Source organism: Motacilla alba, chromosome 1 (assembly GCF_015832195.1).
Source record: "Motacilla alba alba isolate MOTALB_02 chromosome 1, Motacilla_alba_V1.0_pri, whole genome shotgun sequence".
Taxonomy (NCBI): Eukaryota; Metazoa; Chordata; class Aves; order Passeriformes; family Motacillidae; genus Motacilla; species Motacilla alba.
Genome location: NC_052016.1, coordinates 63,784,418 through 63,809,213, shown reverse-complemented (window position 1 = coordinate 63,809,213; position 24,796 = coordinate 63,784,418). Strand labels below are relative to the sequence as shown.

At 37.9% G+C, this 24,796-nt stretch overlaps 2 protein-coding genes across 2 annotated transcripts in view; one reads left to right on the top strand and one right to left on the bottom strand.

Annotated features, from left to right (window-relative positions):
- GTF2F2 (general transcription factor IIF subunit 2) overlaps positions 1 to 24,796 on the top strand; it is an 87,000-nt gene that overhangs the window by 3,800 nt on the left and 58,404 nt on the right. The window contains exons 2-5 of the mRNA XM_038126809.1: positions 2,941 to 3,014; positions 3,511 to 3,529; positions 4,297 to 4,441; positions 11,170 to 11,208. Coding sequence (XP_037982737.1) covers positions 2,941 to 3,014; positions 3,511 to 3,529; positions 4,297 to 4,441; positions 11,170 to 11,208 — 277 coding nt within the window. The remainder of the gene's footprint in view (positions 1 to 2,940; positions 3,015 to 3,510; positions 3,530 to 4,296; positions 4,442 to 11,169; positions 11,209 to 24,796) is intronic.
- Positions 19,729 to 24,720, bottom strand: KCTD4 (potassium channel tetramerization domain containing 4). Its single transcript, XM_038126823.1, has one exon. It carries the CDS (start codon positions 23,278 to 23,280, stop codon positions 22,507 to 22,509), a length of 774 nt encoding a protein of 257 aa, XP_037982751.1. The 5' UTR covers positions 23,281 to 24,720; the 3' UTR covers positions 19,729 to 22,506.

Sequence of the window (24,796 nt, the reverse complement as noted above, 5' to 3'; positions counted from 1 at the left end):
GGATGTGTGAAAATTCTGCCCTGTAAAAACAGGTTGCTCTTGTTTTCTGTGTGTTCTTTCAAGGATTGTTAAGACTTTGAAACCTGACTCTTTACCATAATTATTATGTTAAAGTTAAAAGAAAGGTGCAAAATCAGATGTCTATGGCATTTAATACTTTTTAGTCTTTTCTGATTGTTTACGTCATTAGCACGTTGGTTTGTGAGTAGCACCTGGTTTTATCTGAAGTATCTATGGATAGCTGGAAGTAATCCTTTGATCACAGCCCTTCATAACCCTTTGTCTTTCTCTGCATGGCCCTTGACTGCAGGTAGGCCAGCAGAAAGATTATTAAATGCACTATTTGAGACTTTCCTATGCAGTATGATTGATCTGCAACCTCTTAATCTGACTTAATTCTCAGTCTGAACATATTACATAGGAAGTCAATGATTTTAACACTCTAAGAGCCCTTCACTCCTTGTCCACTCGTACTAAATGTGCATCTACCTTATTATCTGGCAGTATAAATAGAGATTAGGCGCAAGCATGTAATAATACTTGTGTTGAGTAGCTGGAGCATGTCATAGCATTTATCTTGACTTTAGAAAGAAAACCGTATCTGATCTGGCATGGAATCTGCTGTAGAAAGTTACCACTTTGGAAACTGGAAATATATATATATCAATAGATTGTGCCAATTCATGGCTTTCTGTTGTGCTTTTGTGGTATTTTTGACCAAAGTTGTCTGAACTTTATGGGAACCTGGACTACCATTTAGTTTGTCTGAGCAGTTGGAGGCATCTGGATTTTGTAGTTATTCTACATGTTCTTCATGGGGTGCTATGTGTCTAAAGCTAAGTGCTAACTAAACACCAGTTCCAAGATCTGGAGTTCTTGAAGAACTGATAAATGCAAAGTTAGTGTTAATTTAATTTGAGCTTTAGGAAGTTAGGAGGTTGTTCTTTGTCAGCAAGTTATTGGAACAGGCTCTTTTTCTCCCCAGCTTGGTTTAGTTTTACTCTATGCAAGACAAAAATTAGGCTTCCAAGTGCTTCTTTGCTAATTGAAACAGAAAATGCCCCAGGCATAGCTTTGTGTATTTCTCTTTGTTACTGGCTGTGCCTCACACTGTTTTTCCACGTGGGCACAGATGTTTTCAGTAGCTCTGGACTGTGTGAGCCAGGACGAACTTTGCTGTGCCAGTAAAGAACATGGCTGCAAAGTTCTGAGGAGTGTGCTGCTTGCCAGAGGCCTTTATTGTGCATTTTGAGCCCAGGTCACCCAGTGCTGCAGATACCACAGCCTTTGCAACTGGAGGAATTGGTGTGTAGGCGAGGTAACAGCACTGCAGCAGCTTTTAATTCTCAATTTATGCAGGTCTTGTTCCTGTCCCTGGATTGATCACTACTTTGTGCAGCTGTTCTGGAAAATGGGTTGGGGAGCTGCTTTGGTTTTTCCACCTGCTAAACACAAAATCAGCACAACTGAAACACAGAAGTCACCCACTCCTCCTAGCTAGATCAGTCTGCTCTTTCCATATACTGACCAGCTGCACAAAGACTTTGCCCAATGCAGTGAAGAGCTGGGAATGAGTGATGGGAGGCAGATTTGCCTAGTGTGGTTCTGCAGCTGGAGGAGTGGCAGTAGCCTGTGGTCTGCTGCTCAAGATGTCTGAGGTTCCCCGACTCTAACCCTTCCCTTCACAGCAGAAATTGTCTAACTTCTCATCACTGTGATTGGTTGGTTGATTTTTTTTTCCTAGAGAGATGATAATTTCTAATGAATATTTAAAAGTATAATTTTACCCGATAAAATATTGAGACTCCTTAGTTTAAGAATTTGATGCTGATCTTTTTCTGCCTTTTATGATTGGATAGTAGTATTTGAGATCGAAGTTACTAAGATTTTTCTCCCATTTGAGACTCTACATTGGTGTTATTTTTGTGCTACATTATTGTCTTTGCTCTCTCTAACTGAATAGATATACACATATGTGTATATATGTATGTGTTTGAGAAGTGGGCTTGCATGAGCTCCATAAAGTTCAACAAGGCCAAGCACAAGGTCCTGCACTTGAGTTGGGGTAACCCCCAGCATCAGTGCATAGGGAGGAAAGGACTGAGAGCAGCTCTGAGCAGGTGCTGGTAGATGAGAGGCTGGACATGCCCTGGCAATGTGCACTTGCAGCCCAGAAAGGCAACTCTGTCCAGGGCTGCAGCAAAAGCAGCATGGGCAGTGTGTCAAGGGAGGGGATTTTGTCCTTCTGCTCTGCTCCACTCTGCTCTGCTCTGCTCTGCTCTGGTGAGACCCCCCTGGATTGCTGCATCCTGCTCTGGGGCCCCCAGCATAAGAAGGACTTGGACTTGCTGCTGCAGGTGCAATGGAGACCACAAAGATGATCAGGGAGCTGGAGCACCTGTTCTGTGAAGACAGATGGGGAGAGCTGGGTCTGCTCAGCCTGGAGAGGAAAAGGCTCCAGGGAGACCTTACAGGTGCCTTCCAATGCCTCAAGGGGGCTGGTGAGAAAGATGGGGACAGACTTTTTAGTAGGGCCTATAGCAGTTGGGCAAGGAGTAATGGTTTTGAGTGAAAAGAGGGTGGATTTAGACTAGATGTAAGGAAGAAATGTTTTATAATGAGAGTGGTGAGGCACTGGCACAGGTTGCCCAGACAAGTTGTGGATGTGGCATCCCTGGAAGCAGTCAAGGTCAGGTTGGATAGAGCTCTGAGGAAACCGATCTAGTTGCAGATGTCCTTGGTCATTGGAGGGCATTGGGACTAGATGTCTGTTAAGGTCCCTGCCAACCAAAACCATCTGTGGCTCTCTATTGTCTACTATATTTAGCTCATACTTTATTCTGAAGTGGTCAGGGTAAAAGCATTTAAAGTATTTACCCATACGCGGTTTGTATAGTATTTTAAAATCTGCTTTTCTTGAAATCTGTTTTCTTCTCTTAGGTCCCCAAGTACTTGTCACAACAGTGGAGTAAAGCTTCAGGAAGAGGTGAAGTGGGAAAACTAAGGATTGTCAAGTAAGCTTTTATTCTACATTTACTGGTTGCATTTCTTAGAGGTTACCTGTGTAAAATAAGAATATGTTGCACCTGTTCTAAGACATAATCCTCTTTCTTGCCAACAGTGTGCATATTTCTCTGATACATGAACAGCGTTTGCTTGTGTAGTGATTAGGAATATAAATTGTACAAAATTATACTGGGGAGTCACTCTGTTGCATTACATGAGGTTTGATTTCCTAGGTTTAAGGAAACCTAATTGCAGAATTTGCTTTTATTTACATGTGTTACTTTGTTGTTTCTGTTTTCACATGCTGACTTTTCCCATTTATTCTTGGGCATCAGCATAACAAAAAATTGAATAGCTCAGGAGTGAAGATGAATAACAAAACTAGAATTTGAATTTGCTTTTTTTTATCAGGAAAGCTAAACTTGAGGAATTAGGTTATGGAAACATTGTTAAATTTTTTTAATATTTATATATTTATTAAATATTAAATATTTTCTTTTTCAGAAATCAAGGAAGAACGGAAGTAAGTAATTGCTAAAGTTTATGTTTTGAAATCTAAAAACTGTTTAGAACATGCTGGTTTCTAATATCACATGTTTTTTGTTATACCTTTAGCGAAGCAATGTACCACAGAATCAGGAGGAGAGAATTCTATTAGTAGCTCTGGCCATAGATGCCTGTGAGACTTGCATCAGGTCTCTCTGTTCCTTCACTTTGTTTACCTTCTCTTCAGACACTTTGAGATGTGTTAGTACAAAAGGCTAAGGAGGATACACAGGAAAAGCATGCAGTGCTGGTGTGAAGTATCCCTCTTCAAGCTTCCTTAGCTTCTCTATTGAGTGTACAATGTGAACATGGCAAAGGAGCTGTTTAAACCTCTTCTGGACTGTATGCAATTCATGAGTCCCAGGCTAGTAACACTTGTGGTACTTCAGCACTTTTTCTGGAACTCAGGTGGCTGTGCAAAACATTTTTCAGCACTCATACTGAGCCATGGCTGAAAACCTATTATGCCATATATTTTAACAAGTAAAATCAAATTGTTCTCTGACTTCAGGAGGAGGTAATTTACAACTTTTTGAAAGCTGAGTAAATTTTAATAAGTACATGGAAGCTTTGAATTCTGTATTTCAACAAGAGATCAGTGTGGAAGGACTCTTATATTACCCTTTATTTTTTAAATAGAAATATGTTATACTGCTTGTGTTTTCTCTCTTTTTGTTTCCCCCTAACTTGGGAAACAGTGTAATTGAGTCTGTTTGGTAACACTGTGGCAATTGTGACTGTTAGGTGTCATTTACTTTGAATGAAGAGCTTGCAAGCATCAGTGATATTGGAGGAAAGCCTGCTTCAGTCAGTGCACCAAGGGAACATCCATTTCTTCTGCAAAGTGTGGGAGGACAGACCTTAACAGTGTTCACAGAAACTTCAGTAGGTAAGTTAGAATTAAAGTTGTTATGACTTTACCAGTATGTCTGCTTTCAATAATTCAGTGCTGTAAAAGACAGAAGACTCGTAAGTCAGATTTTGGTGTTTTCTGCGTAGATAACACTGTTGTAATTTTTTTGTGTCTGTCTGTTTACTCGTGTGATTGAGCAGCTGATTTAAGTTCTCTGGGGTTTTCATGTACATTTCAGCTCTGAGTCTGCTGGAGAGAGCAGGGGGAACGTGGAATGCAATACAGAGTGCAGTACATTGTGTACATTCTCCTTTAGGGTTTTGACTGGAAAAACATGGTTTTGTGTTCCCATGTATTTTTGTATGAACTAGTATTTGGTTTTTTCTCCTTGAATTGGTCTCTGCTGTGAACATAATTTTATAAGAATGCTGATTTTTTTCCTCTGTTCATTTTTTTTTATTTAATCAATTAAAAATTTCGCATTTCCCAGCAACTAGAAACAGTTATTTGAGGACCGTGGATTTACTGAGTAGAAGTTATTATTTTAACTGGGAGCAAAGGGTGGTTAGTTATTGGCATGAAGCACTGAATAAGCATAGACCCTGTCAAAATTGTTTTTGTTTGAGATTAGCAAGCATAACATGCAGTCAATGAGTTTTCCTGGAACTGATTTAAATGCAAAATGGCTAAAATCTTTTGCTGTTGTGTTTAAGTTGGTACAGTAACGCACAGTCAAAAATATACTTTATTGTGCTTTTCTTGCTTGAATTTCTTTGCTTTGAAAAATGAACATGACACAAATATTCCAAATTCCAGTCAGATTCCTTACAGGCACCATGTTTCTGAGGTTACGCTCATGTGCTTAAATGTGTAGGCATATTTTGAGCTCCATGTCCATTTTCAACAAATTTCAAAGTGAATTATAGCTAGTGGGAAAACAGGTTTCTGAAGGGTGGACTGTACAGATGTCCCAACTGAAAGAAAGGCTGCTACTGTATTGGATGCCAGAAAATCCCCATGGAAAAACACACTATATTGACCATGAAAAAACACTCAGTAAGAACTTACATATCTTTGCACATCAGTCGATCCACAGTAAGACGATAATAGGAAATTGAAATTCATTAATTCCTAGGTTCACAGACCAGTATGAGTCTTCATATTATAATTAGCATATTTTTTTCTGAAAAGCATCTTGTCCTTTTTCTTTTTTTAATCTGCACCATGTAACACAAGCAATATATCAGTTTGAACCATGGGCCAAAGATTAAGCTGGTATGGAACTACAGATGTCATCTAGAAGGGTGCAATTGAGGAATTAGGCAATAAAATATGGATAAAAAAGTGCTTCATGCGCTGTTGCTCTCAGTCAATACCCTTATTGAGGACTGACTTAAGTCAACCAGAGCAAATGGCGTAAAACAGTTGGATTTGTTTTGTACAGAGTAGGGTTTTTTTTGATTGTGGGTTTGTGATTTGTTCCCCCCTCCACCCCTTTTTTTGAGCACATTGAATGTCCTAAGATCTATTCTCTGTGTAGTACTTTAACCCTGGGATCCTTATGTTGGAGTGACTGTCTTTTTGATAGCTTTCCTGAAATATGCTGTGATCTTGGAAGATGCTGTAGGCAGTTTATATATTCTGGATAATTCAGCACTTCACATTGACTCATCAGGTCATTTAGAGCAAGCAAAAAAGATCAAATTTGACAAGTAATTTAATAGTTTCTGCTTGATGTAATTTCTAGTCTTCTGAATGGATTTTCTGTGGGATTTGTTTTGCTTTGTCTTAACTCAACTTGGTTCTACTTGTAGTGTTGGAAGAATCCTTTAGTTCTTTCATTGTAAATGTCTGCAGCTCTGGTGTTCCCATATTTCTTAGTGGGCAGCAGTAGGCTCTTCTCAGGTGCAATTTATTGTGTCCAAAATGCAATGAATTGCAGTTTCTTGCTCTTCTGCAGTGTGTATCTGAGCTAATAGGAAGCTTGATAAAGTGGCTCCCATCCCAGATACTGTTAAAAATCTGGCCTGGGCTGGCTTTCACACGTGCTGCGTCTTCTGCTTGGATTAGCTCTGGGATTTCTCCCATTTCTTTTCTTTTCCTTTTTCTGTAATTTGAAATAGCCCCAGTGAACAGTACTGAGTACTCTGAAGGTGGTAGTTGCAAAGTATCTCCCTAGTTCCTTTGCAAGGCTGTTGCACGTGTGGACATTGCATTGTCTCCGTGCTGGGCAGATCACCGAGGCCTGTGGTGGCGTTCCTGAGCATGAGTGTAGCAAAGCTGGTGGGAAGCATGGCTTTTGTCATGTCTGCAGAGGGATCCAGAGCATGCTTGTCTCTTGCTGTCTAGGTCTTGCTGTCTAGGCTGGTTTTGGTGTTATTTCTGCATTAAATATGAACTACATTCTGTTCCATAAACATCACCATATGTACATCAACAGTTGCTATGCTACAATGCTATTTGCGCTTCCAGTCGTTTTATCTCATCTTTGTCATCAGCTATCATAGCTGTGGTTTTTTGGCGGGTGAGAAGCAGAAGATTTTGCACATATTTTAATGTGTCTTATTTAACAAAATGAATTCTTCATATGTGCATATAGCTAGAAACTATCTAGGGGCAATTCATGGGACTGATACATAAGGTTTATTTGGTTAAAATTGTTTTCTGGGCTTCCCGCTGGCAGACACCCTAGAATAAGATAATATTGTAATTTAACAGTTTCTTTCCTCATTGAAGGAATGGGAAGACACTTTTGTTAAACATTTAACTGCAAACTTTTCTGATTATGATTATAAATTGCTTTTCTTACTGCTTTAATTGCCCATTGCTTAATTTTTCTGCCAGCACATAGTTTAGGTTTGCTGGATCTTAATATAAATAAAATTGCAGCTTTGTTAGAGATAATGATAAAAGTTTCTTATTGAACTGGTTTTTGGAAAAATGTGCTACTAATATGACTTGTGAAAACACAGACCTTGGCAGGCAATTGCATCCCAGACTGTAAAGGACTGATGGGTGGAGGAGTAGATTTTACACTGTAGACACAGATAAAGTGTAAGATATTTCTGTAAAGTTGGATGAGATGATTCATTTTATTTAAATTTTGAATATATCTTCACAACTCCCCCTTCATAAGTGGGATAGCCGTAATGTCTATTTTTGCATCTTTAGATTCTTTCATGCTCTTTCCATCTTACTGAAAGTAAAAAGTGTTCAGAGAATTCCATTGACAGAGCACATATCAGAGCGTTGCTTCTGAACAGCATTCATGCATGGATTGTCTCACTGTTTCATGCTTCACAGAACATTGCTGGCTTTTAATATTTTGTTTTTCTTCAGTTTCCTGAGCCTTCTCTCCTTCAGAAATTCAATTAGTGACACTCAATTATTTTTGTGTTCTTATTCAATAATACATGTAACTCTGCCTATGTACCCAAGAACAGTTCCTTTATTCCTTTATTCCCACATTTCTTGAAAATTCTCCCATTGTTTTGAATTGTTGGGGTTTTTTCCTTTACACAGCTTCTCATATATGAAGGGACCTTTTCTGAGTTTGTACATGAATCACACCTACCATGTAACATACAATGTGCCGTTGTGTTCCAGTGAAAATGAATATTCGGAGGTTTTTATTCTGTATTTTGTATATATGTATTTTTGAATATCAGCTATGTCCAGCCATTGAAGAAATGTGAAGGGAACAAACCCTAATAAAAACCTTTCATTAAAGCAGTTACTTCTTTAATTACATTTAATTATTCTCAGTAAAATACAGTGTGCTCAGAATCTTGATGCCTTGTAATACTGTTTCCAGTTCTATTAGATAAGTGTCTGAATTCTGAAATTCCTCATCAAACTGTTATTTAGGAAATAAACACCCTCACTCTTCTGCCATCTTAGTGCAGCCTGATGCGGAGTTTTGACGTGTACATGTCTATGTTAACAGTACTTTCCAATTGTTTCTGTTCAGGCTGTCACTTAACCACATATTCCAGCCTCCAGAAGATTTTGGGATCTAACCTAATGCTTCTTTGTTCTGTTTTGTACTTCAGTCTTTTCTGGACTGTTAGCAGAAGCAGCAAACCTATCAGCAGCCTTATGATCAAAAGTAATAAAGCAACAGCAGCCTTTCAAATCTATGGCATTTATGCAAATTTCCAGATATTTTTGAGAATCATAAAGATGAAACCTTTGATCAGAAAAGGAGAATTTGAGGCTCAAGCTAGTTTAACTACAGACATCATTTTGATGGCTCAAAATTTTGTGTGTATTATTGAGACATACAGTCCATTTAGAAAACAATTGCAGTTGCTTCCATCATACCCCTTCTCCATCTCAAAAATATGAAAATTATATTTATTTAATTACTTATGCTTGTCAGAGGGTTGAAAAAAGTACTGTAAAGCAGGTTCAGCTGGCTGGCAGGGATAAGCTAATTTTATTTTCATTTCTGTTATTAAAACTATAGACTGTTAATTTCTGTACAAATTTAAACAATTGAGGATATAACACACAAAATATATGGTCTGTTAGAATGGGCTCCGTGTGATGGGAATAGTCTTTTTGCAAACTTCATTGATTGAAAATACCTTTTGTTTGCAGTCTCACTGATGTATGTGTAAAAAACCAACACCCTACCACCACCCACTACCACAATGACAGCAAAAAACCCACTAACAACAAAAAACCCCAGCTAACCAACCCCGATCTGTTGACGTTTGTCAACTCCTGCATGTTGTAGAGGAGGCTGAGCAGCTGTAGTCTGCATTAATGAAGTATATTCAGTAGACATAGTACAAGTTTCTTTACCTTCTTCATTATATTAATGCTGAGAAGATTTTTAAAGCAGAACTTGTGACCTAATCATAACAAAACTGAATTGTCTAATGATGAGGAAGAAAAATGCCTCTTTTTTCAAGGCTTGAATTTTGTCTGGTTTTTTGTCTCCATTGTTGAGGGCAGATAGAAACACGCACACTTTCCCTGTAGACATGGAGTACTTTTATTGCCATTTGAATCAGAGATGCTCTTAGCAATGTTCAAGTGTGATGTCTTTGGCAGTAGTTTTGGTGAGGTAGCTCTGGTCTTCCATTTAATCTGAGTTGAAATTGAACAGCTTTAAGTCCAGTTCCGTCTTGCTTCTCACTTCAGTCAGGTGTTTGTATCTTTGTGTGTTTGCATGTTCTTCATTTCATCCTCTCTGCTTCTTGTGTGTGTACTGAATGTTTCCTTCATTAAGCTACAGTTGAGTTAGGGTATTGGTTGGGCGTTTATTATATGTCATGCTGTTAATGACAGCATGATATGCACAAAAAATTAAATCAATGCACAAAAAATTAAATCAATGAGAAAATAGTTGGTTTTCTGCAAACAGGCTATCCAGGATGTATTTCTGGAAGTTGGCAGGGATCTTTACTCACTTTGTGAATGCTCATGGCTGGGAAGGGGCCATGTAATGATTGTTTCTCATAGAGAAAGCAGGTGCCTTCAGCTGCTGAGACTAATGACAGCCACCTGGTGTAAAGAAAGAAGGAGCTGTAAGATACTGGTTTTTATGTTTGCATTTAGTCCTCAGGCTCTCAAGCCATCTCAATGAGAAAAAAGGAACAGAAGCCTTCAAAGCCAGTAAGAGTCAGTGGCAAGAAAAAGGTTTTCTAAAATATTTCATGTTTTCAGTTCTTTTAATACCCAGCCTGTAAATGGCAGAAATTATCAACCTAACTCAACTCGAAAATTACTCTCTGAGTTAGAGCAATAATTCACTCTTGCTTGTAAGTAAATAGCCTGTAATGACAGCTGTAACTTGCCTGAGTTGAAAGCGAAGGACAAGTATATTTTACCATTTCTGTGTTTCAGGGAAGTGAAAATGTTCCTTTTGTTCTCTGCGTCAGAGGATGCATAAACAGGAGAAATATAGGAGGAACAGTCAAATGTAATACTGACAAATTAATAGAGGGGTTTAATCTTACAGAGCTTGGTAGGGGTTGTAACTCAGATTACCACAGTACATCTACTGGCAGCCATTTCTTGAAATGTGGAATTGGAATTTCTTGCAGAAAGCTGCTTCTGAATCTGACTCTGCCATTCACCAGAGTTATAATTTTTTAGCAAGTCACTTTGCAACACTGTGTCTGTTTAATACGTATGATTCTCTGCTACGTGGAACAGGAGATGCTTCTGATTATATGTATTTCTTGTACTTGACATATACAAATACTTGACAAAAAATACCAGTGGACTATAGTATCATTGTAGGACAAATAATCAGAGAGGAAGAAGCTTGAAGAAATAAATTCTTCCATGGCCTGTAAAAAGGGTAGAGAAGAGGTTGATCAAGGTCAAAAAATTACCTAATGCCAATTAGGAACATTCTTTTGCAGAACCCTGATTATTTTTATGATATACAAAAATATTTGTCTAGGCTAACTAGTGAGCTAAATGAATAATGTACATTGCTTGAGCATAATCCTGCTACTGATTTTGTATAAATGTGTAACTTTGTTCTCGCAGAGCTCAGTCAGAGATGCAATACTGTTCTCACATTTAAGTTTTGAGGGGGTTTGGGCACTAAAGGACTTTTTTTTTTTGTTGCTCCTGGTAGCAAATTATTCCTCAGAAAGTATATGTAAACATTAATCAAATCAAATGATTTTGATTTTATCATAATTTATCATTCTTTACTTTGCAACCCAGTTGTTTGATGTAATTTCAAATAATCAACACAGAAACATTGTGATTACTTTTCTGTTTATTTTTTTTCCCAGAAAACCAATCAGATGAAAAATCAGAAAGTGGCAGTGCTGGTGAGTACAGACATTTTCTTTGAAGCACTTAAGAAATTACTTATTACTTCAGGTTTTGAATTTTGCTTCTTAAGAAATTGGTAGATTGAAAAAAAAAAAGTGTCTTTAAAATATTTTGTAGAGTATAATAAAATTTGTAAATAACTTCATAAACTGTTTATCTGCTGTGCCCAAAAGTTTAAATTATTCATATTTTTTATTTAAAAGAGTAGGTATAAAATGATGAGGGAGAGGTTTAGAAATGTAATGTTCTTTGCAATGTTGTTTGAGATTTTTTATTTATTTCTCAACTTTTTTTTTTGTTTGAATTTATTGTTGGTTTACCTTTAGTTTGAATTCTTTTCTTTTGGTTGGAAAGTTTGTGACACATTTCCAGATCTTTTGTTATTTGATTCCAATTGCCTAAACTAAGCAGTCATAAAAATAGTCCATAAAAGTATTATCTGTGGTGCACATGGATTAAATAGTACTGGAACTGGAGTGCACTCGTTAAGTGGTAATGGCACTGATAGGAGATGGCTCATGTGAAAGAGTTTCAAACTCCTACTTTTCTTAAAAGCATTTCCTAAACAAAATTCTAATGCTAGTGGATGTTTAAAATATCTTCTTGAAAGTACTTTTTGGACACTTAAACATGGAGATGTCTGCTTTTTCTAATATCTGACTTCTTTGAATTGCCTTTCAGCATCAAATATTGTCAAAACTGTATAGTTTGTGTCTGGCTAGAGGTAGGGTCTGGGTTTTGTTTTCTGTAGCAGGGAATTTTTTGTAAAATGGAGATTCCTTCTATTACACTGGCCTAAGCATGTCAGAAGACTGGTGTTAGGAATGTTATAGTCTGCAGACTTGTACTGAGTCCAGGGTGTGTTTTATAGCTTGCAATTCTTCCTAGTACATTGGTTAAACCTGTTCTGTCTGATTCTGTGTGAATCATGGTGCAGTTTTAAGATAAGAAGGGATACTTCCTGGAGACTGGCATTTTATACCACTACAAGACTGAGATTGACTGCTGTGCAGTGTCTCATGTAAATCAGATATTGAGATTTTAACTGCTAAAATGAATCAGAATTTCGATACTTCTGTTTAGTTGGTTTTTTAGTTGTAAGGGTGCACTCTTGGTTTTGTTTTGTTTCGGTTTTTTTTGAATGGTTGAATTGTCTGCTCTTCCCTTGGTGCCTCATCCGTGTTCTGTGAATGTTGTGTAAGATGGCCACGTGTTTAGTTGTTTGTTTTTGCTTCGGCCAGAAGAATGAATTACTGTATGGTGTGAGCTGTTTAAATATGCTGACAAGATAAGTTCTAAACCCACTTTATGGAATCAAACTGGATATGAATTCACTCTCTGAGTGATGGTAGTTGGTTACCCTGGGCATATAAAGGAGGACTCTCAGCCATCAGTTACACTATTTGCTTATTCACTTTTTTTCTCAAAATCATTGTGGAACTCAGATGACCTTTTCTAAATTCCCTCTTAGGTAATTCAGGCTATTTAGTATTCAATTTTTCTGTTAATCTAGTGATGCTTGGCCTACATCAAGTACTTTTGAAGCAAAGATGATGTCTTTTATGTTTTTATTTAGCATGTTAGCATAATAAGATCCTTTTGGGTCTTACTGAAATAAAATATGTGAGGTTTATTCATAGTTAGTAAGTAAAGAAAGTAAAGGAGATATGACATCCTGAAACCATTTGATTTACATCCTTAAAAGATGTTTACATTGGCAAGGAGCTGTCAAACTTTGGAATTTATGTCGTAAATCCTTAGTATTATGTATGATATTTTTAATCACATTTATCATTGGGATAGTTGTAAACCACCTGGAAATGCCATGATACTGTTGCTACTCTACGTGATGCTGTTTGAGAGAGACTGTGAGTGATACCGGGTCACACCAAAGTTCATCTGGCTGGTGTCCTGTCCTCAGTGGTGGTCGCCAGCAGATACCTTAAGATGAGAGTAAAAGCAGTGTAGAAGCACAATGGTACCTCCCCAAGATACTTCTCATAGAATCATAGAACAGTTTGGTTTGAAAGGGACCTTTAAAGCTCCCTTAGTCCAGCACCCCTGCAATGTGCAGGGGCATCTCCAATTAAAAGAGGTTGGTCAGACCCCTGTCCAATCTAACCTTGAAGGTTTGCAGAGCTGAGCACCTGCCTCCCCTCTGGGCAACCTGTTCCAGCTTCTTCCAGCCTTTAGTGATTCACAGCTCAGGGAGTTCCAGAACCCGAAATGATGGAGTTTTACCTAACAGGACCTCATGGATTTTTCTTCTATTAAGTGTCCCTGTTGGTTGAGCCCATGTAAAATCTTTAGTATCCATAATATCTCGAATTATGTTTACGGTCAAAATATTCAGGAATCAAGACATATGTGAGACAAGTTTCCTTAAATTAAATTTGAGTTCCTTTTGCATTTTATCATTTTAGATCAGTTTTTCCATACAGAAATCTATTTGTTTAGAGCTTGTGATAAACAGTGCTTGGTGATTCAACTAGTGTTGTTTTAGTGCCTGAAGGCTGGTTTATGCTAAAAGTGAAAGGAGCATAGCAAATGATACACTAAGCTAAAGGAAAAGAGAAATGAGAATTGGCTTTGCTTGGTCCTATATGAGGATGAGCAAGCGTTTTAAATCCAAATATGTGTATATGGCTCTTGTTTGTTTATGACATTGCTTGCACCTACCTGAAAGTGCTGTCAGTGGTGACAGAAGCTGTGAAAACCAAGCATTTGTGCCAGTATAAAGTGTGACCTGCTTCCCCCCCCAATAAAAATACTCAGAAGCTGCTGCTCTGAGCCCGTGTAGTCTGCTGAGAATGATACAGTAAAGAAATGCATTCTCATGTTAGAGCAAATTCAGTTAGGTGCAGTCCTTTTGGAAGTGCATTATATGGAAGCTGCAGGGGCAGCAACTGAGTATTTAATGTTGACCAAGCTTTGAGCATGTAGACAGACAATATAGGGTGAATTTAGTATTAAAATGTTACCAATTGTGGGTGTATGAATGTGACTGCAGACACAAGTATGCAACACTCAAACTGTTTGTAGATGCCACTTCCTTAATTTCTTGATATTATAGTAAAAAAACAAGGATTCACATGTTGATTATACATATGTTGGAATATTTGAAATTCATTGCAAGCGTGACGATAACCACTGACCTCCATGTAATAAAATCAGCAATTTTTTGGTAAAGACAGAGACTTCTTATGGTATAACATGGGATGGTATAAAGGTGCTAAATGCACATTTGATTTTATCCTCTTCCAAGCAGTTAACATATATTAATTAAACTCCAAAAGTGAAACTCCAACTGAAAAATTAATGCCAGGAGGAATAAAACAGTAACTTCTAATTTAAATACTAGCTTGCAACTCAGCGTTGAAGATAATTTAGATGCGGATTCTGCCGTGTTCAAGAAGAGAAACAGTTTTTGTCTTGGAAATATAACTGGGTTTGTTGGCAGATAAATACAACACAGCTTAAAATACAAGCTTCCCAGTAGCTTTTCAGGAGCCGTAATCAGTGTGAGACTCCATTGGCAGCTGTTGAAACACAGAAAGAAGCAATGATTCCTGCTTTAAGGTATATGTTGTCAAGGCCTGTGGTACTGGTTATAATAAATATTGTGGAAGAACAGGGAAGGTGCAGTGGTAGAATATGAGAAGGATATAGATTTAATGTAGACCAGCATTAACTGGAGTTAATTTTTTTTGAGAATTTGTGTAAATGTCATTGGTGCCCTTAGAGTGTGGCTATTTATTTTAGGATATTGTATGAATAGTCTAACATGTATGTCTGAGCAAACTAATGTACTTATTTTCACAGTTTCTCTCCTGAGAACAGAACGGGATACAAAACAATGGGAGTTAATCCCATGACCGTATTTTGCTCTTCTATGATGTCCATGTCCAGCTTGTAGAAGTACTGAACTAAACAGAAGTGTGCTTTTGGCTTGTACCAGAGTTCTTGGTTGTCCTTATGACTCTTGAGGAATCCCAGGAATCTTAGCCATGCCGGACATTGCAGATCATGACTTCACAAATTGTGTTTTGTCTTCTGTGAGGTATTTTGCTGATTGTTGCAGTTTACCCACCTACCAGCGTTTGATGGGTTTGATCACATTTGATGGGTTCAAATTTTTGGAGTTTTGCAAATTCAGAGCCTTGAATGATGGATCAAAGGGGCAGAGGAAAATCAAATGTTTTCTGTCTTGGCCCACAAGACTAACATGTAAGGCTAGCAGAAGTCAGTTTCAAAGTGAATAAAATGAGGGAATTCTGTAGGCAAACCCAGAAGTCATAATCTTGGTATGGCAGAAAAGTTATAGAAGTGGACTTTTATCGTCATATGGGAGGCATAAGATAGCCTACATGTTAGATTTCTGCCCTGTTGGGAAGGAGCTTTATTTGCTGTTCTTTTTAGAAAATGTGTTGGAAATGTCACGAGACCTGGCAGTGCTGCAGGCCTTAGATAATGTTAGTATTGATAAGACTTCTAACCTCAAGAGTACCCTTTCCTCTCTTTAGCTGATTCTTATCAACCTGGCTGGCAGGACCTTTAATTTGTCTCCTCTGAGACTACCAGTTTCAGCACTGAGAAAATGTACTGCTTTATCCCTAATACTTGCCAAAGACCTTATTTAAGTAGTAGAGAGGCAATAAATGACTGGTTTTGGTGTTACAGTTGCTTGTTCTGTTTACATTTTTTCATGCTTAGCCTGTTCATTGCTAGTTTGTTTGCTTATTTTTTCTTCCTGATTGAGAGAGTCTGTATCCACCTTTGACCTGGTTTTTTTTTTTCACTTTATCTGTTCGCTATGGTACAAAATCAGGAATCTCCTAGGAGCTAACAAATAGCTTTCTGTGGAGCTGCAGCAGGAGATTTGTAGCTTGAAGTTTTCTATTAACAATTTTTTTAAAAAGTTAATTCCTCTGACTTCTGCTACAATAGAGAAAATTACCTCTTTGAAAGCTGGCCATATGAAAAGCAAAAAGAGAATTTTCTAAGATTTTTCCTCCATAATTTGTTTTTTCAGGATTTTTAGACATTACTTGTATTGTATAACCTCAGTGTTGCACTGTGTGGGCATTTGTCTTCGTCACAAAACCAAGACCCTCAGCTGACAGTGAGTGACACTGAGTCGCTTTCTAGTCCCTTTCTCTTCATCTCATGGCGCTCATAGGCTCTCTCACCACACTTCTCCCTCCCCATTCTCACAGCTGGGGGAGTCCAACACTGCAGACTTCCCTGAGCATCAGATTCCAGACTCTAGCTAGCCCCTTGGAACTTCATCTTCCTGGGGCGTTTCCCCAGAAGCAGCCTTTGGTTTTTAAATCTGAATTCTCATCTTGATGTGTTTCTGTTGGATGCCAAATCTCTCTTCAGGAGCTGTGAGCAAGGAGACCTTGTGCTTAGGTTAGAGCAGGCTTTCCATACCTGGAGTAAAGCTGCCCCTGAAAGTTTGGTGGTGTCAAAGGAAAAAAAAAGATGTATCCTGGAAAAGAGTAGAGATCTAGCTTTTCACAAAGCTGAAATAATTCTTGGGCTGGGACTAGTGGAATACTCCTTTAATGCCCAGAAAGATGATGGCTTTCATGAACTGTGTGTAAACCAAGGTTATATCCCCCAAAGCCACACTGCCAGTGAATGAGGCAGTATTGTAATTTTTAGCATTATCAGGAGAAGCTTACAGACATTCAGAATGACTCAATGTATAGGAGTCATCTTCTAACAAGTTGGTTTTGAAATCCTAGCATCTTGAGCTTGCATATCATCATGTTGTAATGGTGTTTTAAATGAGTAGCTGCTGTTTACCGCTATAATTATTGTACCAGCTTTGAACAGCACAGATAGAAACAGCTTCTTGGGAGACGGTTGCATTAGCTGTGTGTGGTACTCCTACTACAAACATTTTTGGGAAAATAAATCAGCTGTCTAGTTCTACAGAATATTATGCAATTTCAGAAAGAAAGGCAACTGCAGTTGCTTTTTTGGAGTGCTTGCTCATCCATGTTCCTCAGGTGTCATCATACATCTTCCTCCTACCTTCCCCAGTCCTTGCCATACTGCTTGTTTTCTGGCATTTTGTTGGGAACGAAGAAGATTTACAGAGGCAGTGTTTTGAGACAATGTTCTCTGTGATATACTAATACATAGGAGTTACAGAATGTCTCTTTCAAATGTAAACAAAGCCCAAAATGTTATTTTTTCTGCTCCTAAATTTCTTATGCCTTACTTATTGATTTTGTTTCAACACAGTAATTTATGCAAGCCTCTCTCTTTATATAAGGATTCCTTCATTTTTAAACTAGTAGTCACTTTCCTGTCAATCTACCCTGTATTGCAGGGCAGCAGACAATGTTAGGTTTATGTAATAGTTATTTTGCAGAGATGATCCAGCCTAGGAAAATAGTATTTATTTTGTCACAGACCCGAGTGAACTTGTGCTCTTCATCCCCAATCCTGATTTATCAGTCAGTAGCATTAGGGCAACATGACCCTTCTACACAAATAAATGAATGGATTAGACACTGCTCTTATTAAATTGTATTATTTGTTGCCTGCCCTTATTCTGCTTGTATACTAATGAGGAGTGGGGGAAGAAGATCATTTTCTTAACCTCTTCTCGTCTTACTGAGTGAAAACCTTGTAGTGCTTTTAAGAGGCGAAAATAACAATGCCACCGATTTTCTGCAAACGATGATGTAATTTTTACCTACTGTAGAAAAGAAGTGACCTGTTGTCACTTAAACAGTTGTAATAGGTACAAATGCAAAAAAATAAAAAATAAGACATGAGCGTTTGAAAATATCAATAGTGCAATTATGAGGCTGTGAAACACTGGTCAGTGGGTGAGTCAGTGCTGAAGGTACAGAACTGGAGCTGCAGTTTGACCTTGTTGTGCAGCCTCTGTATTTCACAGCATCAAGACTACCTCCAGAAAACACATCTGACTCTAGAAGTCATGGGGCAGTAAGACTGGTTAGAGACTGAATACTTTGAGCAGGCATTGTATATATTTTTCCAGTATTTATTCTTTCCTAAGCATCCCTGACAAAGCCCCACAACTGGCCTGATAAAAGGAAGGGGTACAGTGAAACAAAAATGAAAAATAGTTGTATGATGGGAGGAGAGGACAAGGGAAAGAATGTGAGGTCAAAGGATCAAAAATGGGGGTTCTCCCAGATATGTGAAGTCTCTGGGTTTAGAAACAGTTCCCAATCACCAGGGAAAACTGGGCTAAAACAGGCTTTAGTCTGACATAGTGCAGCCACTTGTAGGTTTTGTTCTCAATAGAAATCCATGGAATTGGTACCTATGCCAGTGTACTGCCAAATGTGATAGGGTCCTGGGCTTCTCCTCCACCACTGGGGAAAGGCGAGCATCCAGGTGTCAGTATTGTGGTCAGTTTGGCAGCTATTTATATTTTTCCTTGAGTAGTCATTCAAGACATTAATAGAGGCAAGGACATTTTTTTGTAGTCTATGGAATTTAGTCCTGCCTTCAGTTGCCTGTCCTCTCTGCTTGGTGACGCCTTTTCTCACCTGACAAAACAGGCAGGGAGGCAAGCAGAGCTGACCAAGCCTGGGAGCAGGTTAAGAGCCTCCTTGGGGAAATGGGAGGAAGTTCCTTCTTACTCCTATGGGAGCAGTTGAAGATCATCAGAGAAATTATGATAATTGTCATTCCTTCCTGACAATACTTGTAGGGCAGTTCTGTATGTTTGTTGTGATCCAAGTCTTAATGAGATAAAGGGGAATAGAAATATTTTGGCTGCACATCATATAGTAAGTAATGTTAATGTTGTTAGAACAACTGTGGGTATTTCTGACTTAAGCACTTGGTTTTGCAGCTTTCATATTGTCATAGTAGTTACTGCATATGAAATTTCCAGCTTTAAAGAAAAAAAAAAGATAGCTGGTGCATAACTGGGTACTTTTTCTGGTTCATCCTACTGTGATGGAACACAAGTATCCACCTGACTGACTGAACATATGCAAAATATATTTATGTTATATTTAGTATGTTTATGAAATACAGAGGAAACATTGTTCACAGTATTGAGGTTTTATCTGCTTTTTTTGTTCATATACCAAAACAAGACAGTCCCACCCTGAAAAATTGCTCAAGTTTATATCTAGTTTGAAGTGTCTAATTGCAGGTGATATGGCATGATTCAAGACAGTTGTGGATTTATTTAGTCTGAATAGGGAAAGGAATTAAATTTTTTACTTCCATGTTCCTTTCTGATGTGTAATTCAAAGAGCTGAGGTGCCTTCGATCAGAGGTAGCATGTAAAAATTTCAAACCCTGACACTTGCAGAAATGCATCACTGCTCATGAAAAAGGGAAAAAAAACAAGATTGAAGTTATTGTTGCAGCAGATGACTTTGCATGTGTGCCATAGATGTCAGTGATACTTACAGAGAAATATACAAAAAATCCAGTTAAAATTACATAAGATAATGAATCATTGAATTTTAAACAAACAAACAAACAAACAAACTTGCAATAAGCCAACCAAGCAACACAGGTATTTATTTTAATAATTATTAAAGAAGTACATTTTTCACTTAAAAAAACCCTTTTTTCAAGTTCTCTTTCATAGGTTGATAGGGCAGTAGATACTCTGAACCAAAAGCCTGGCAAATAAATCTTTTATGAATAGCTATACAATATTATTAGAAGATACTTCAGATGGTTTCCATGTTACCTGTGATTATCAGCTTATGAATAACTTATATTCTGAAATTATTTTCTACAATAAATTCAGACCCATCAAATTCTCTACTGATTTTTCATGAGCAAAAGTCATGTTCCAATAAAAAACTGGTGCTGCCTTCTGATAGGGGAGTGCTAACAATTGATTTCTTGGTGTTTGGCATCATAAGAGCTTAACTGAAAGGCGAGCAACCACAACGTATTTTGATTAACATATATTAATTGTTTGAAATAAAAATTGGTTTTTGCCTTCTTTCTTTTCAGCTGCAATTACATTTTAAATTTTAGTCAAAGAGCCAGGACAAATGAAGGTTGTAATCAAAAGTGTTTAAGTGCAAATGGATTGACATCCCAGGAGCAACAGCCTCCTCCAGACTTTGTGCTGATGCTGGCTGTGTATTTGACAGCACTGTGAGCATGCTGCTTTAAAACTTGTGGATTCATTATGGAGCTTTTTTAGATTGTCTTGCCACTTTAGCTTGCTCATGTAGAGAATTGTATCTACAAAGGGCTTTTCATGTAATTGTTCTGTGTGATTGTGTTTCTAGTTCTTGTCCTAGAAGATCAACAGGATCTTCTTTATTTCTTTTAGGGAAGCTTTCACATTTGCTTTTCACAGAAGTCCTACAGATTCTTATAAGCACAAGATTAGTGGTTAATGAGGATTTTTTTAATGCCTCAATTTGAAAATAGCTTGGAGGGGGAGGAGGGAAGATGACACATGCTGGTGGCACATGTAAACAATAGTATTTTACTATGTGTCTTTTGTGTGTATATAATTAATGCGTTTGGACAAATTCAGGGAAGTTTTGGGATACATGGACAGTTCTTCAGCTTGTATGCCTGAAATGTAAAGTAATCTGATTTTTAAACACAAGAGTCTGGAAAAGTTCCACTTAGAACCATATTTTTTTATAGAACCACATTTTTTGTGAACTGTAAGTCTGTAACAGGAGGACTAGATAAAAAACATCATAATTTCTAGACAGTGTATTCATTCTGATGGAGTATTCTGGAGAGGTTGAATCCCCCCATTTGATAAAATCATATTGGAATATGTTTCAGTCACTGTTCCCTGGTCTGGAGATGTAGCATCACTGTATTAATTCATCTCTAGCAAAGGACTTAGTTAACAACACCTGTTGGTGCTTTAAAAGTGAAAAAAGAGTTTCTTGTTAAGGGATAAGTGGACCTTGCATTTGTATTCTCAGCCCTTGATACTTAGGATTGATTTGTTCCCCCTAAAATCCAAACCACAACTGTTCTCAGCCTGTCTTCTGTTACCTGTTTTCCTTGGTTGTCACTTCCAGTATGGATTGTACTGCCTTTTACTGACATTATTTTTTTCCTGTATAAAATCAATGTTTTGGGAGACTACTTAGTTGTTTTTTTCTTTCTTTATAAGCATTTTACTTGAATTTTGGGTTCATAAAAGCGTGAATGATGATTGGTTTCAATGACAACACTTAGAGTTAGTGCTGCTTCTTCTTGCCTTTTGTGATGGTTTTTCAGCTTGCTTTTGTGAAATGACTTGTTTGTAATACTTGTGTTTAAATTAGTTACAGTTGTTCTATAGAAACTAATAAAACTTTTTTTCTTAAATATCGATTAAAAGATTTTATAAATAGTGGAGATGAAGAGAATGAAGGTATTTATTCCATTACTTAGAGTGAATTGTCTTTAATGCCAGCAGGTGGTCTGTTCAGAACTGATAGTACTCATTGCATTTAGTAAACCCCTGTGCAAAGCAAGGGCTGTCCTTATGAGCACAAATGATTGCTAGGAAATACTGACTGTGGCATTATTGGATGCCAATACTGGAACCTGTTAAACTAAACTTAATGTCAAATACTTTTATTAGCTATTTGATATGTATAAATGATTAGAAAATTTGACATTCTGTGCAGATTGGACCCAGTTCCTATAATGAAATTATTCTCCCCCAGCATTATTTTGTTGGTTCACATGTTTCTGGCAGCATTAGTGTAGCAATATGGTATAAATTTGGGGTTAAGTGAGTTGAGAAACCATTTAACTTAAAAATTAAATTGGCTATTTTAAATTCTCTTGAAATCTTGTTTTTTGGAAATTCAGTACAACAGATTACCATAAACACTAATGAACAGTCAAAATTATTTATTCCAGTTAAAATCCATTCTTAATGTGTTATAAGCAAAACATACTTTAAGCCTGCTTATTATCTGAAAACACTCTCACTGCTGTTCAGCAGAGCAGTTAGGTATATGCACGTTCATCACACAGGTACACAAAAATTCAGCTAGACTCTCTGGTTGAAAGACAGCATTGAGAAAACATATTACAAAGAGCATAAAGCATTCCATCTGTTTACAATGTTAGCAGATAATTCTTGTTAAATTCAGGCATAAAATTTTCATTCAGCTTAAGTAAGCCAGAGATAGATGTCATTATGAGATTTACATACCATTAGCTCACATCAGTTGATTAGCAGCTGAGCTCTGTGGTACAGGGCTAGTTAGATGCATTATTTGTGATGCCAGGAGGCTGCAGCTCAGGGAGGCTTACTGGCTGCATGCTCGTTTCCTTTGCCTTTGTGATTACTTGATAAAATGCAGTGCATCACTGTGAACAATCGACCCTCTTGAACAGTCCAGACTGGTCAGCAGTCTAAATCCACATTTTAAAGCTGTCATTATAGCCTCAAATTTAAGAGTTTCCAGGGTGCAGACAAAGGTGTTGTCCTCCTTCAGTACCAATCGTGTACCGTTTTCAGACTTTATGAAGTACTTGAATTGAATAATATTTGAAGATACTGAAAACTCCTCTGGAAATCCATCCAGCCTGCTTTTGGACACCAATACAATTCTGGATTTTATTTTTGCAATGAATTCAGGAGCATTACAAAAGATTCTAAGTCCTTGTGAACGGTCGTGGCTGTCAGTTATTTCCAGGAAAGTAGTCTCTCGGGATGCTAGCTGTTCCTTCTCCCACCTTGATTTCACTGCCTCTGAGAGTACCTTAAGCTGGAAAAATTCGGCTTCTTGTGCCAAAAGTTGATTTTCTCGAAACCCCTCTGGTAGAAGAAGTTCTCCGTTCCGTAGGAAGTTGAGGATGTGTCTGAAAAGGAGTCCATCTCTGTCTATGAAGTAATGACCATCTGCATCAAATGGGCACATTATTCTTCCATTTATGATCCCCTCCAGGAAAGAATCCGGATACTTGGTTAGTGTCTGTTTTTGTGTGATATATAGATAACCACCGACATTCAGAGTAATCAGAGACGTTTTGTAGTCCTTGTCTAGCTCGGAGCTTTCAGAGTTGCTGTTTTTTTCTTCGCATTCATTTTCTCTCCTGCTTGCTTTTCTCTCCATTATTGAAGCTAGGACAACAATACAGCTATCCTGCTTTGCTCTTGTCAGCTTGCAAAGAGGATGTGTCTTATTAAAAAGCACCTTTATTCAGCTCCAGCTCGATGTTGGAATGGAAATGCTGCTCGCATTGCTCAGACTGTCAGCTTGAGTTTGCAGTAGGTGGCGTATCAGCTGTGTGTGCAGGGAGATAGCAGGAATATGACTGTAAGAGAGAATTTGCATTTAACTGTGTAAGGGAAGAAGCGTATAACAACTGTTTGTTTTATTTCTTTCCCTTAAGTCTAAGTAGTTTGAGTAGCTTTGGGGGTTCTGCACAGAAATACATACTGATATACTAAATGGTAACTTATTTTTAATACTTGAAGATGTATTTCTAGTATCAGCTGGCCAAATCATATTTTGTGCTTATGGTGTTAAACAGCTTCATTTGTGTTTCAAGGATTTTTTTATTTTCACAAAGCCTGTTTTTTCACATTGTTTTTTAGTACTGATTACAGTACCTGATGCATACAGCAGGACAACACAGAAACAAAAGGTGTCCCTCTGTGTATAAGGGTGGGTGTCATCTGTGGAATGTGTGCACATGCATGTCACTCATTTATCGGGCACTCATTTATTGTGCAGCAGTAAGATGTTTCCACAGAAGACACCCTGGAAGTGGTACCAAGGACTTGTTGGTCTGACTGTTCTAAGTTTGTGGCAAAAGCTTTTGTTTGGAGTCAAAGGGTCTATCCTCACCACCACAAGAACAGCAGCCTGATTAGGTTTTGCTTTTTGCCTTCCTGTGTGCCATAGACAAAAACAGTTTTACAGGGAGGATTTACAATTTATATTGATGATGGGTTTTAAGTCACCAGGGCTGTCTAGCATCAGTTGGTTCTTTCTCGATAGGAAAACTCAGCTGCCCTGTGGAACAAAGGGCTTGTGTGCCTACAGATAGCTTTGAACATCACATAACACCATAGCTTAGCAACCCTGGGGTTCAGGGAGGCAGAAACGTCGGCACAGCATACTGAAATCAAATGCCTATCTTCTCTCCTGTACTTTGAGCCTCTCAGTTGCCTCTTAGTAAAATATTTCCTCTTTAAACATTTGCAATTTGGAGCAGGAAAGGAAAAGCTCTCCACATATCTCTATGGGCGTTTCCTTGGGGAGTGGACAGATGGGAGCCACTGCACGCATTCCCCAGCATGGGTGGGAGCAAAGGCTTTCCTTGGGTTAGACCTGGAGAGGAGGAGGTTCCATCTTTTTCAAGATGTATTTTTCACTTTAGAGATATATGTGTCCTGCTTTGTCTGACTAGCGTTATTTTTCTGTAAATTCTTCTGTTATATTTCTAAGTATCTTATTCCTACTGCTCCCACTGTCTGTAAGGTTGTTTATTGATACCACAGAGTAATCACTATACTATTTTATTATTTGGTAACCAACTCTAGTGAAAATAAATGTTTTTCTCTCCCTCTTCTCCTTGCCAGGATATCCTATCCCTAGTGCTGATGCACTAAATTTTTCTGTT

Bases quoted from the DNA above. Each gene is read 5' to 3' on its own strand.
- KCTD4 (XM_038126823.1), bottom strand. From the start codon at position 23,280: ATGGAGAGAAAAGCAAGCAGGAGAGAAAATGAATGCGAAGAAAAAAAC.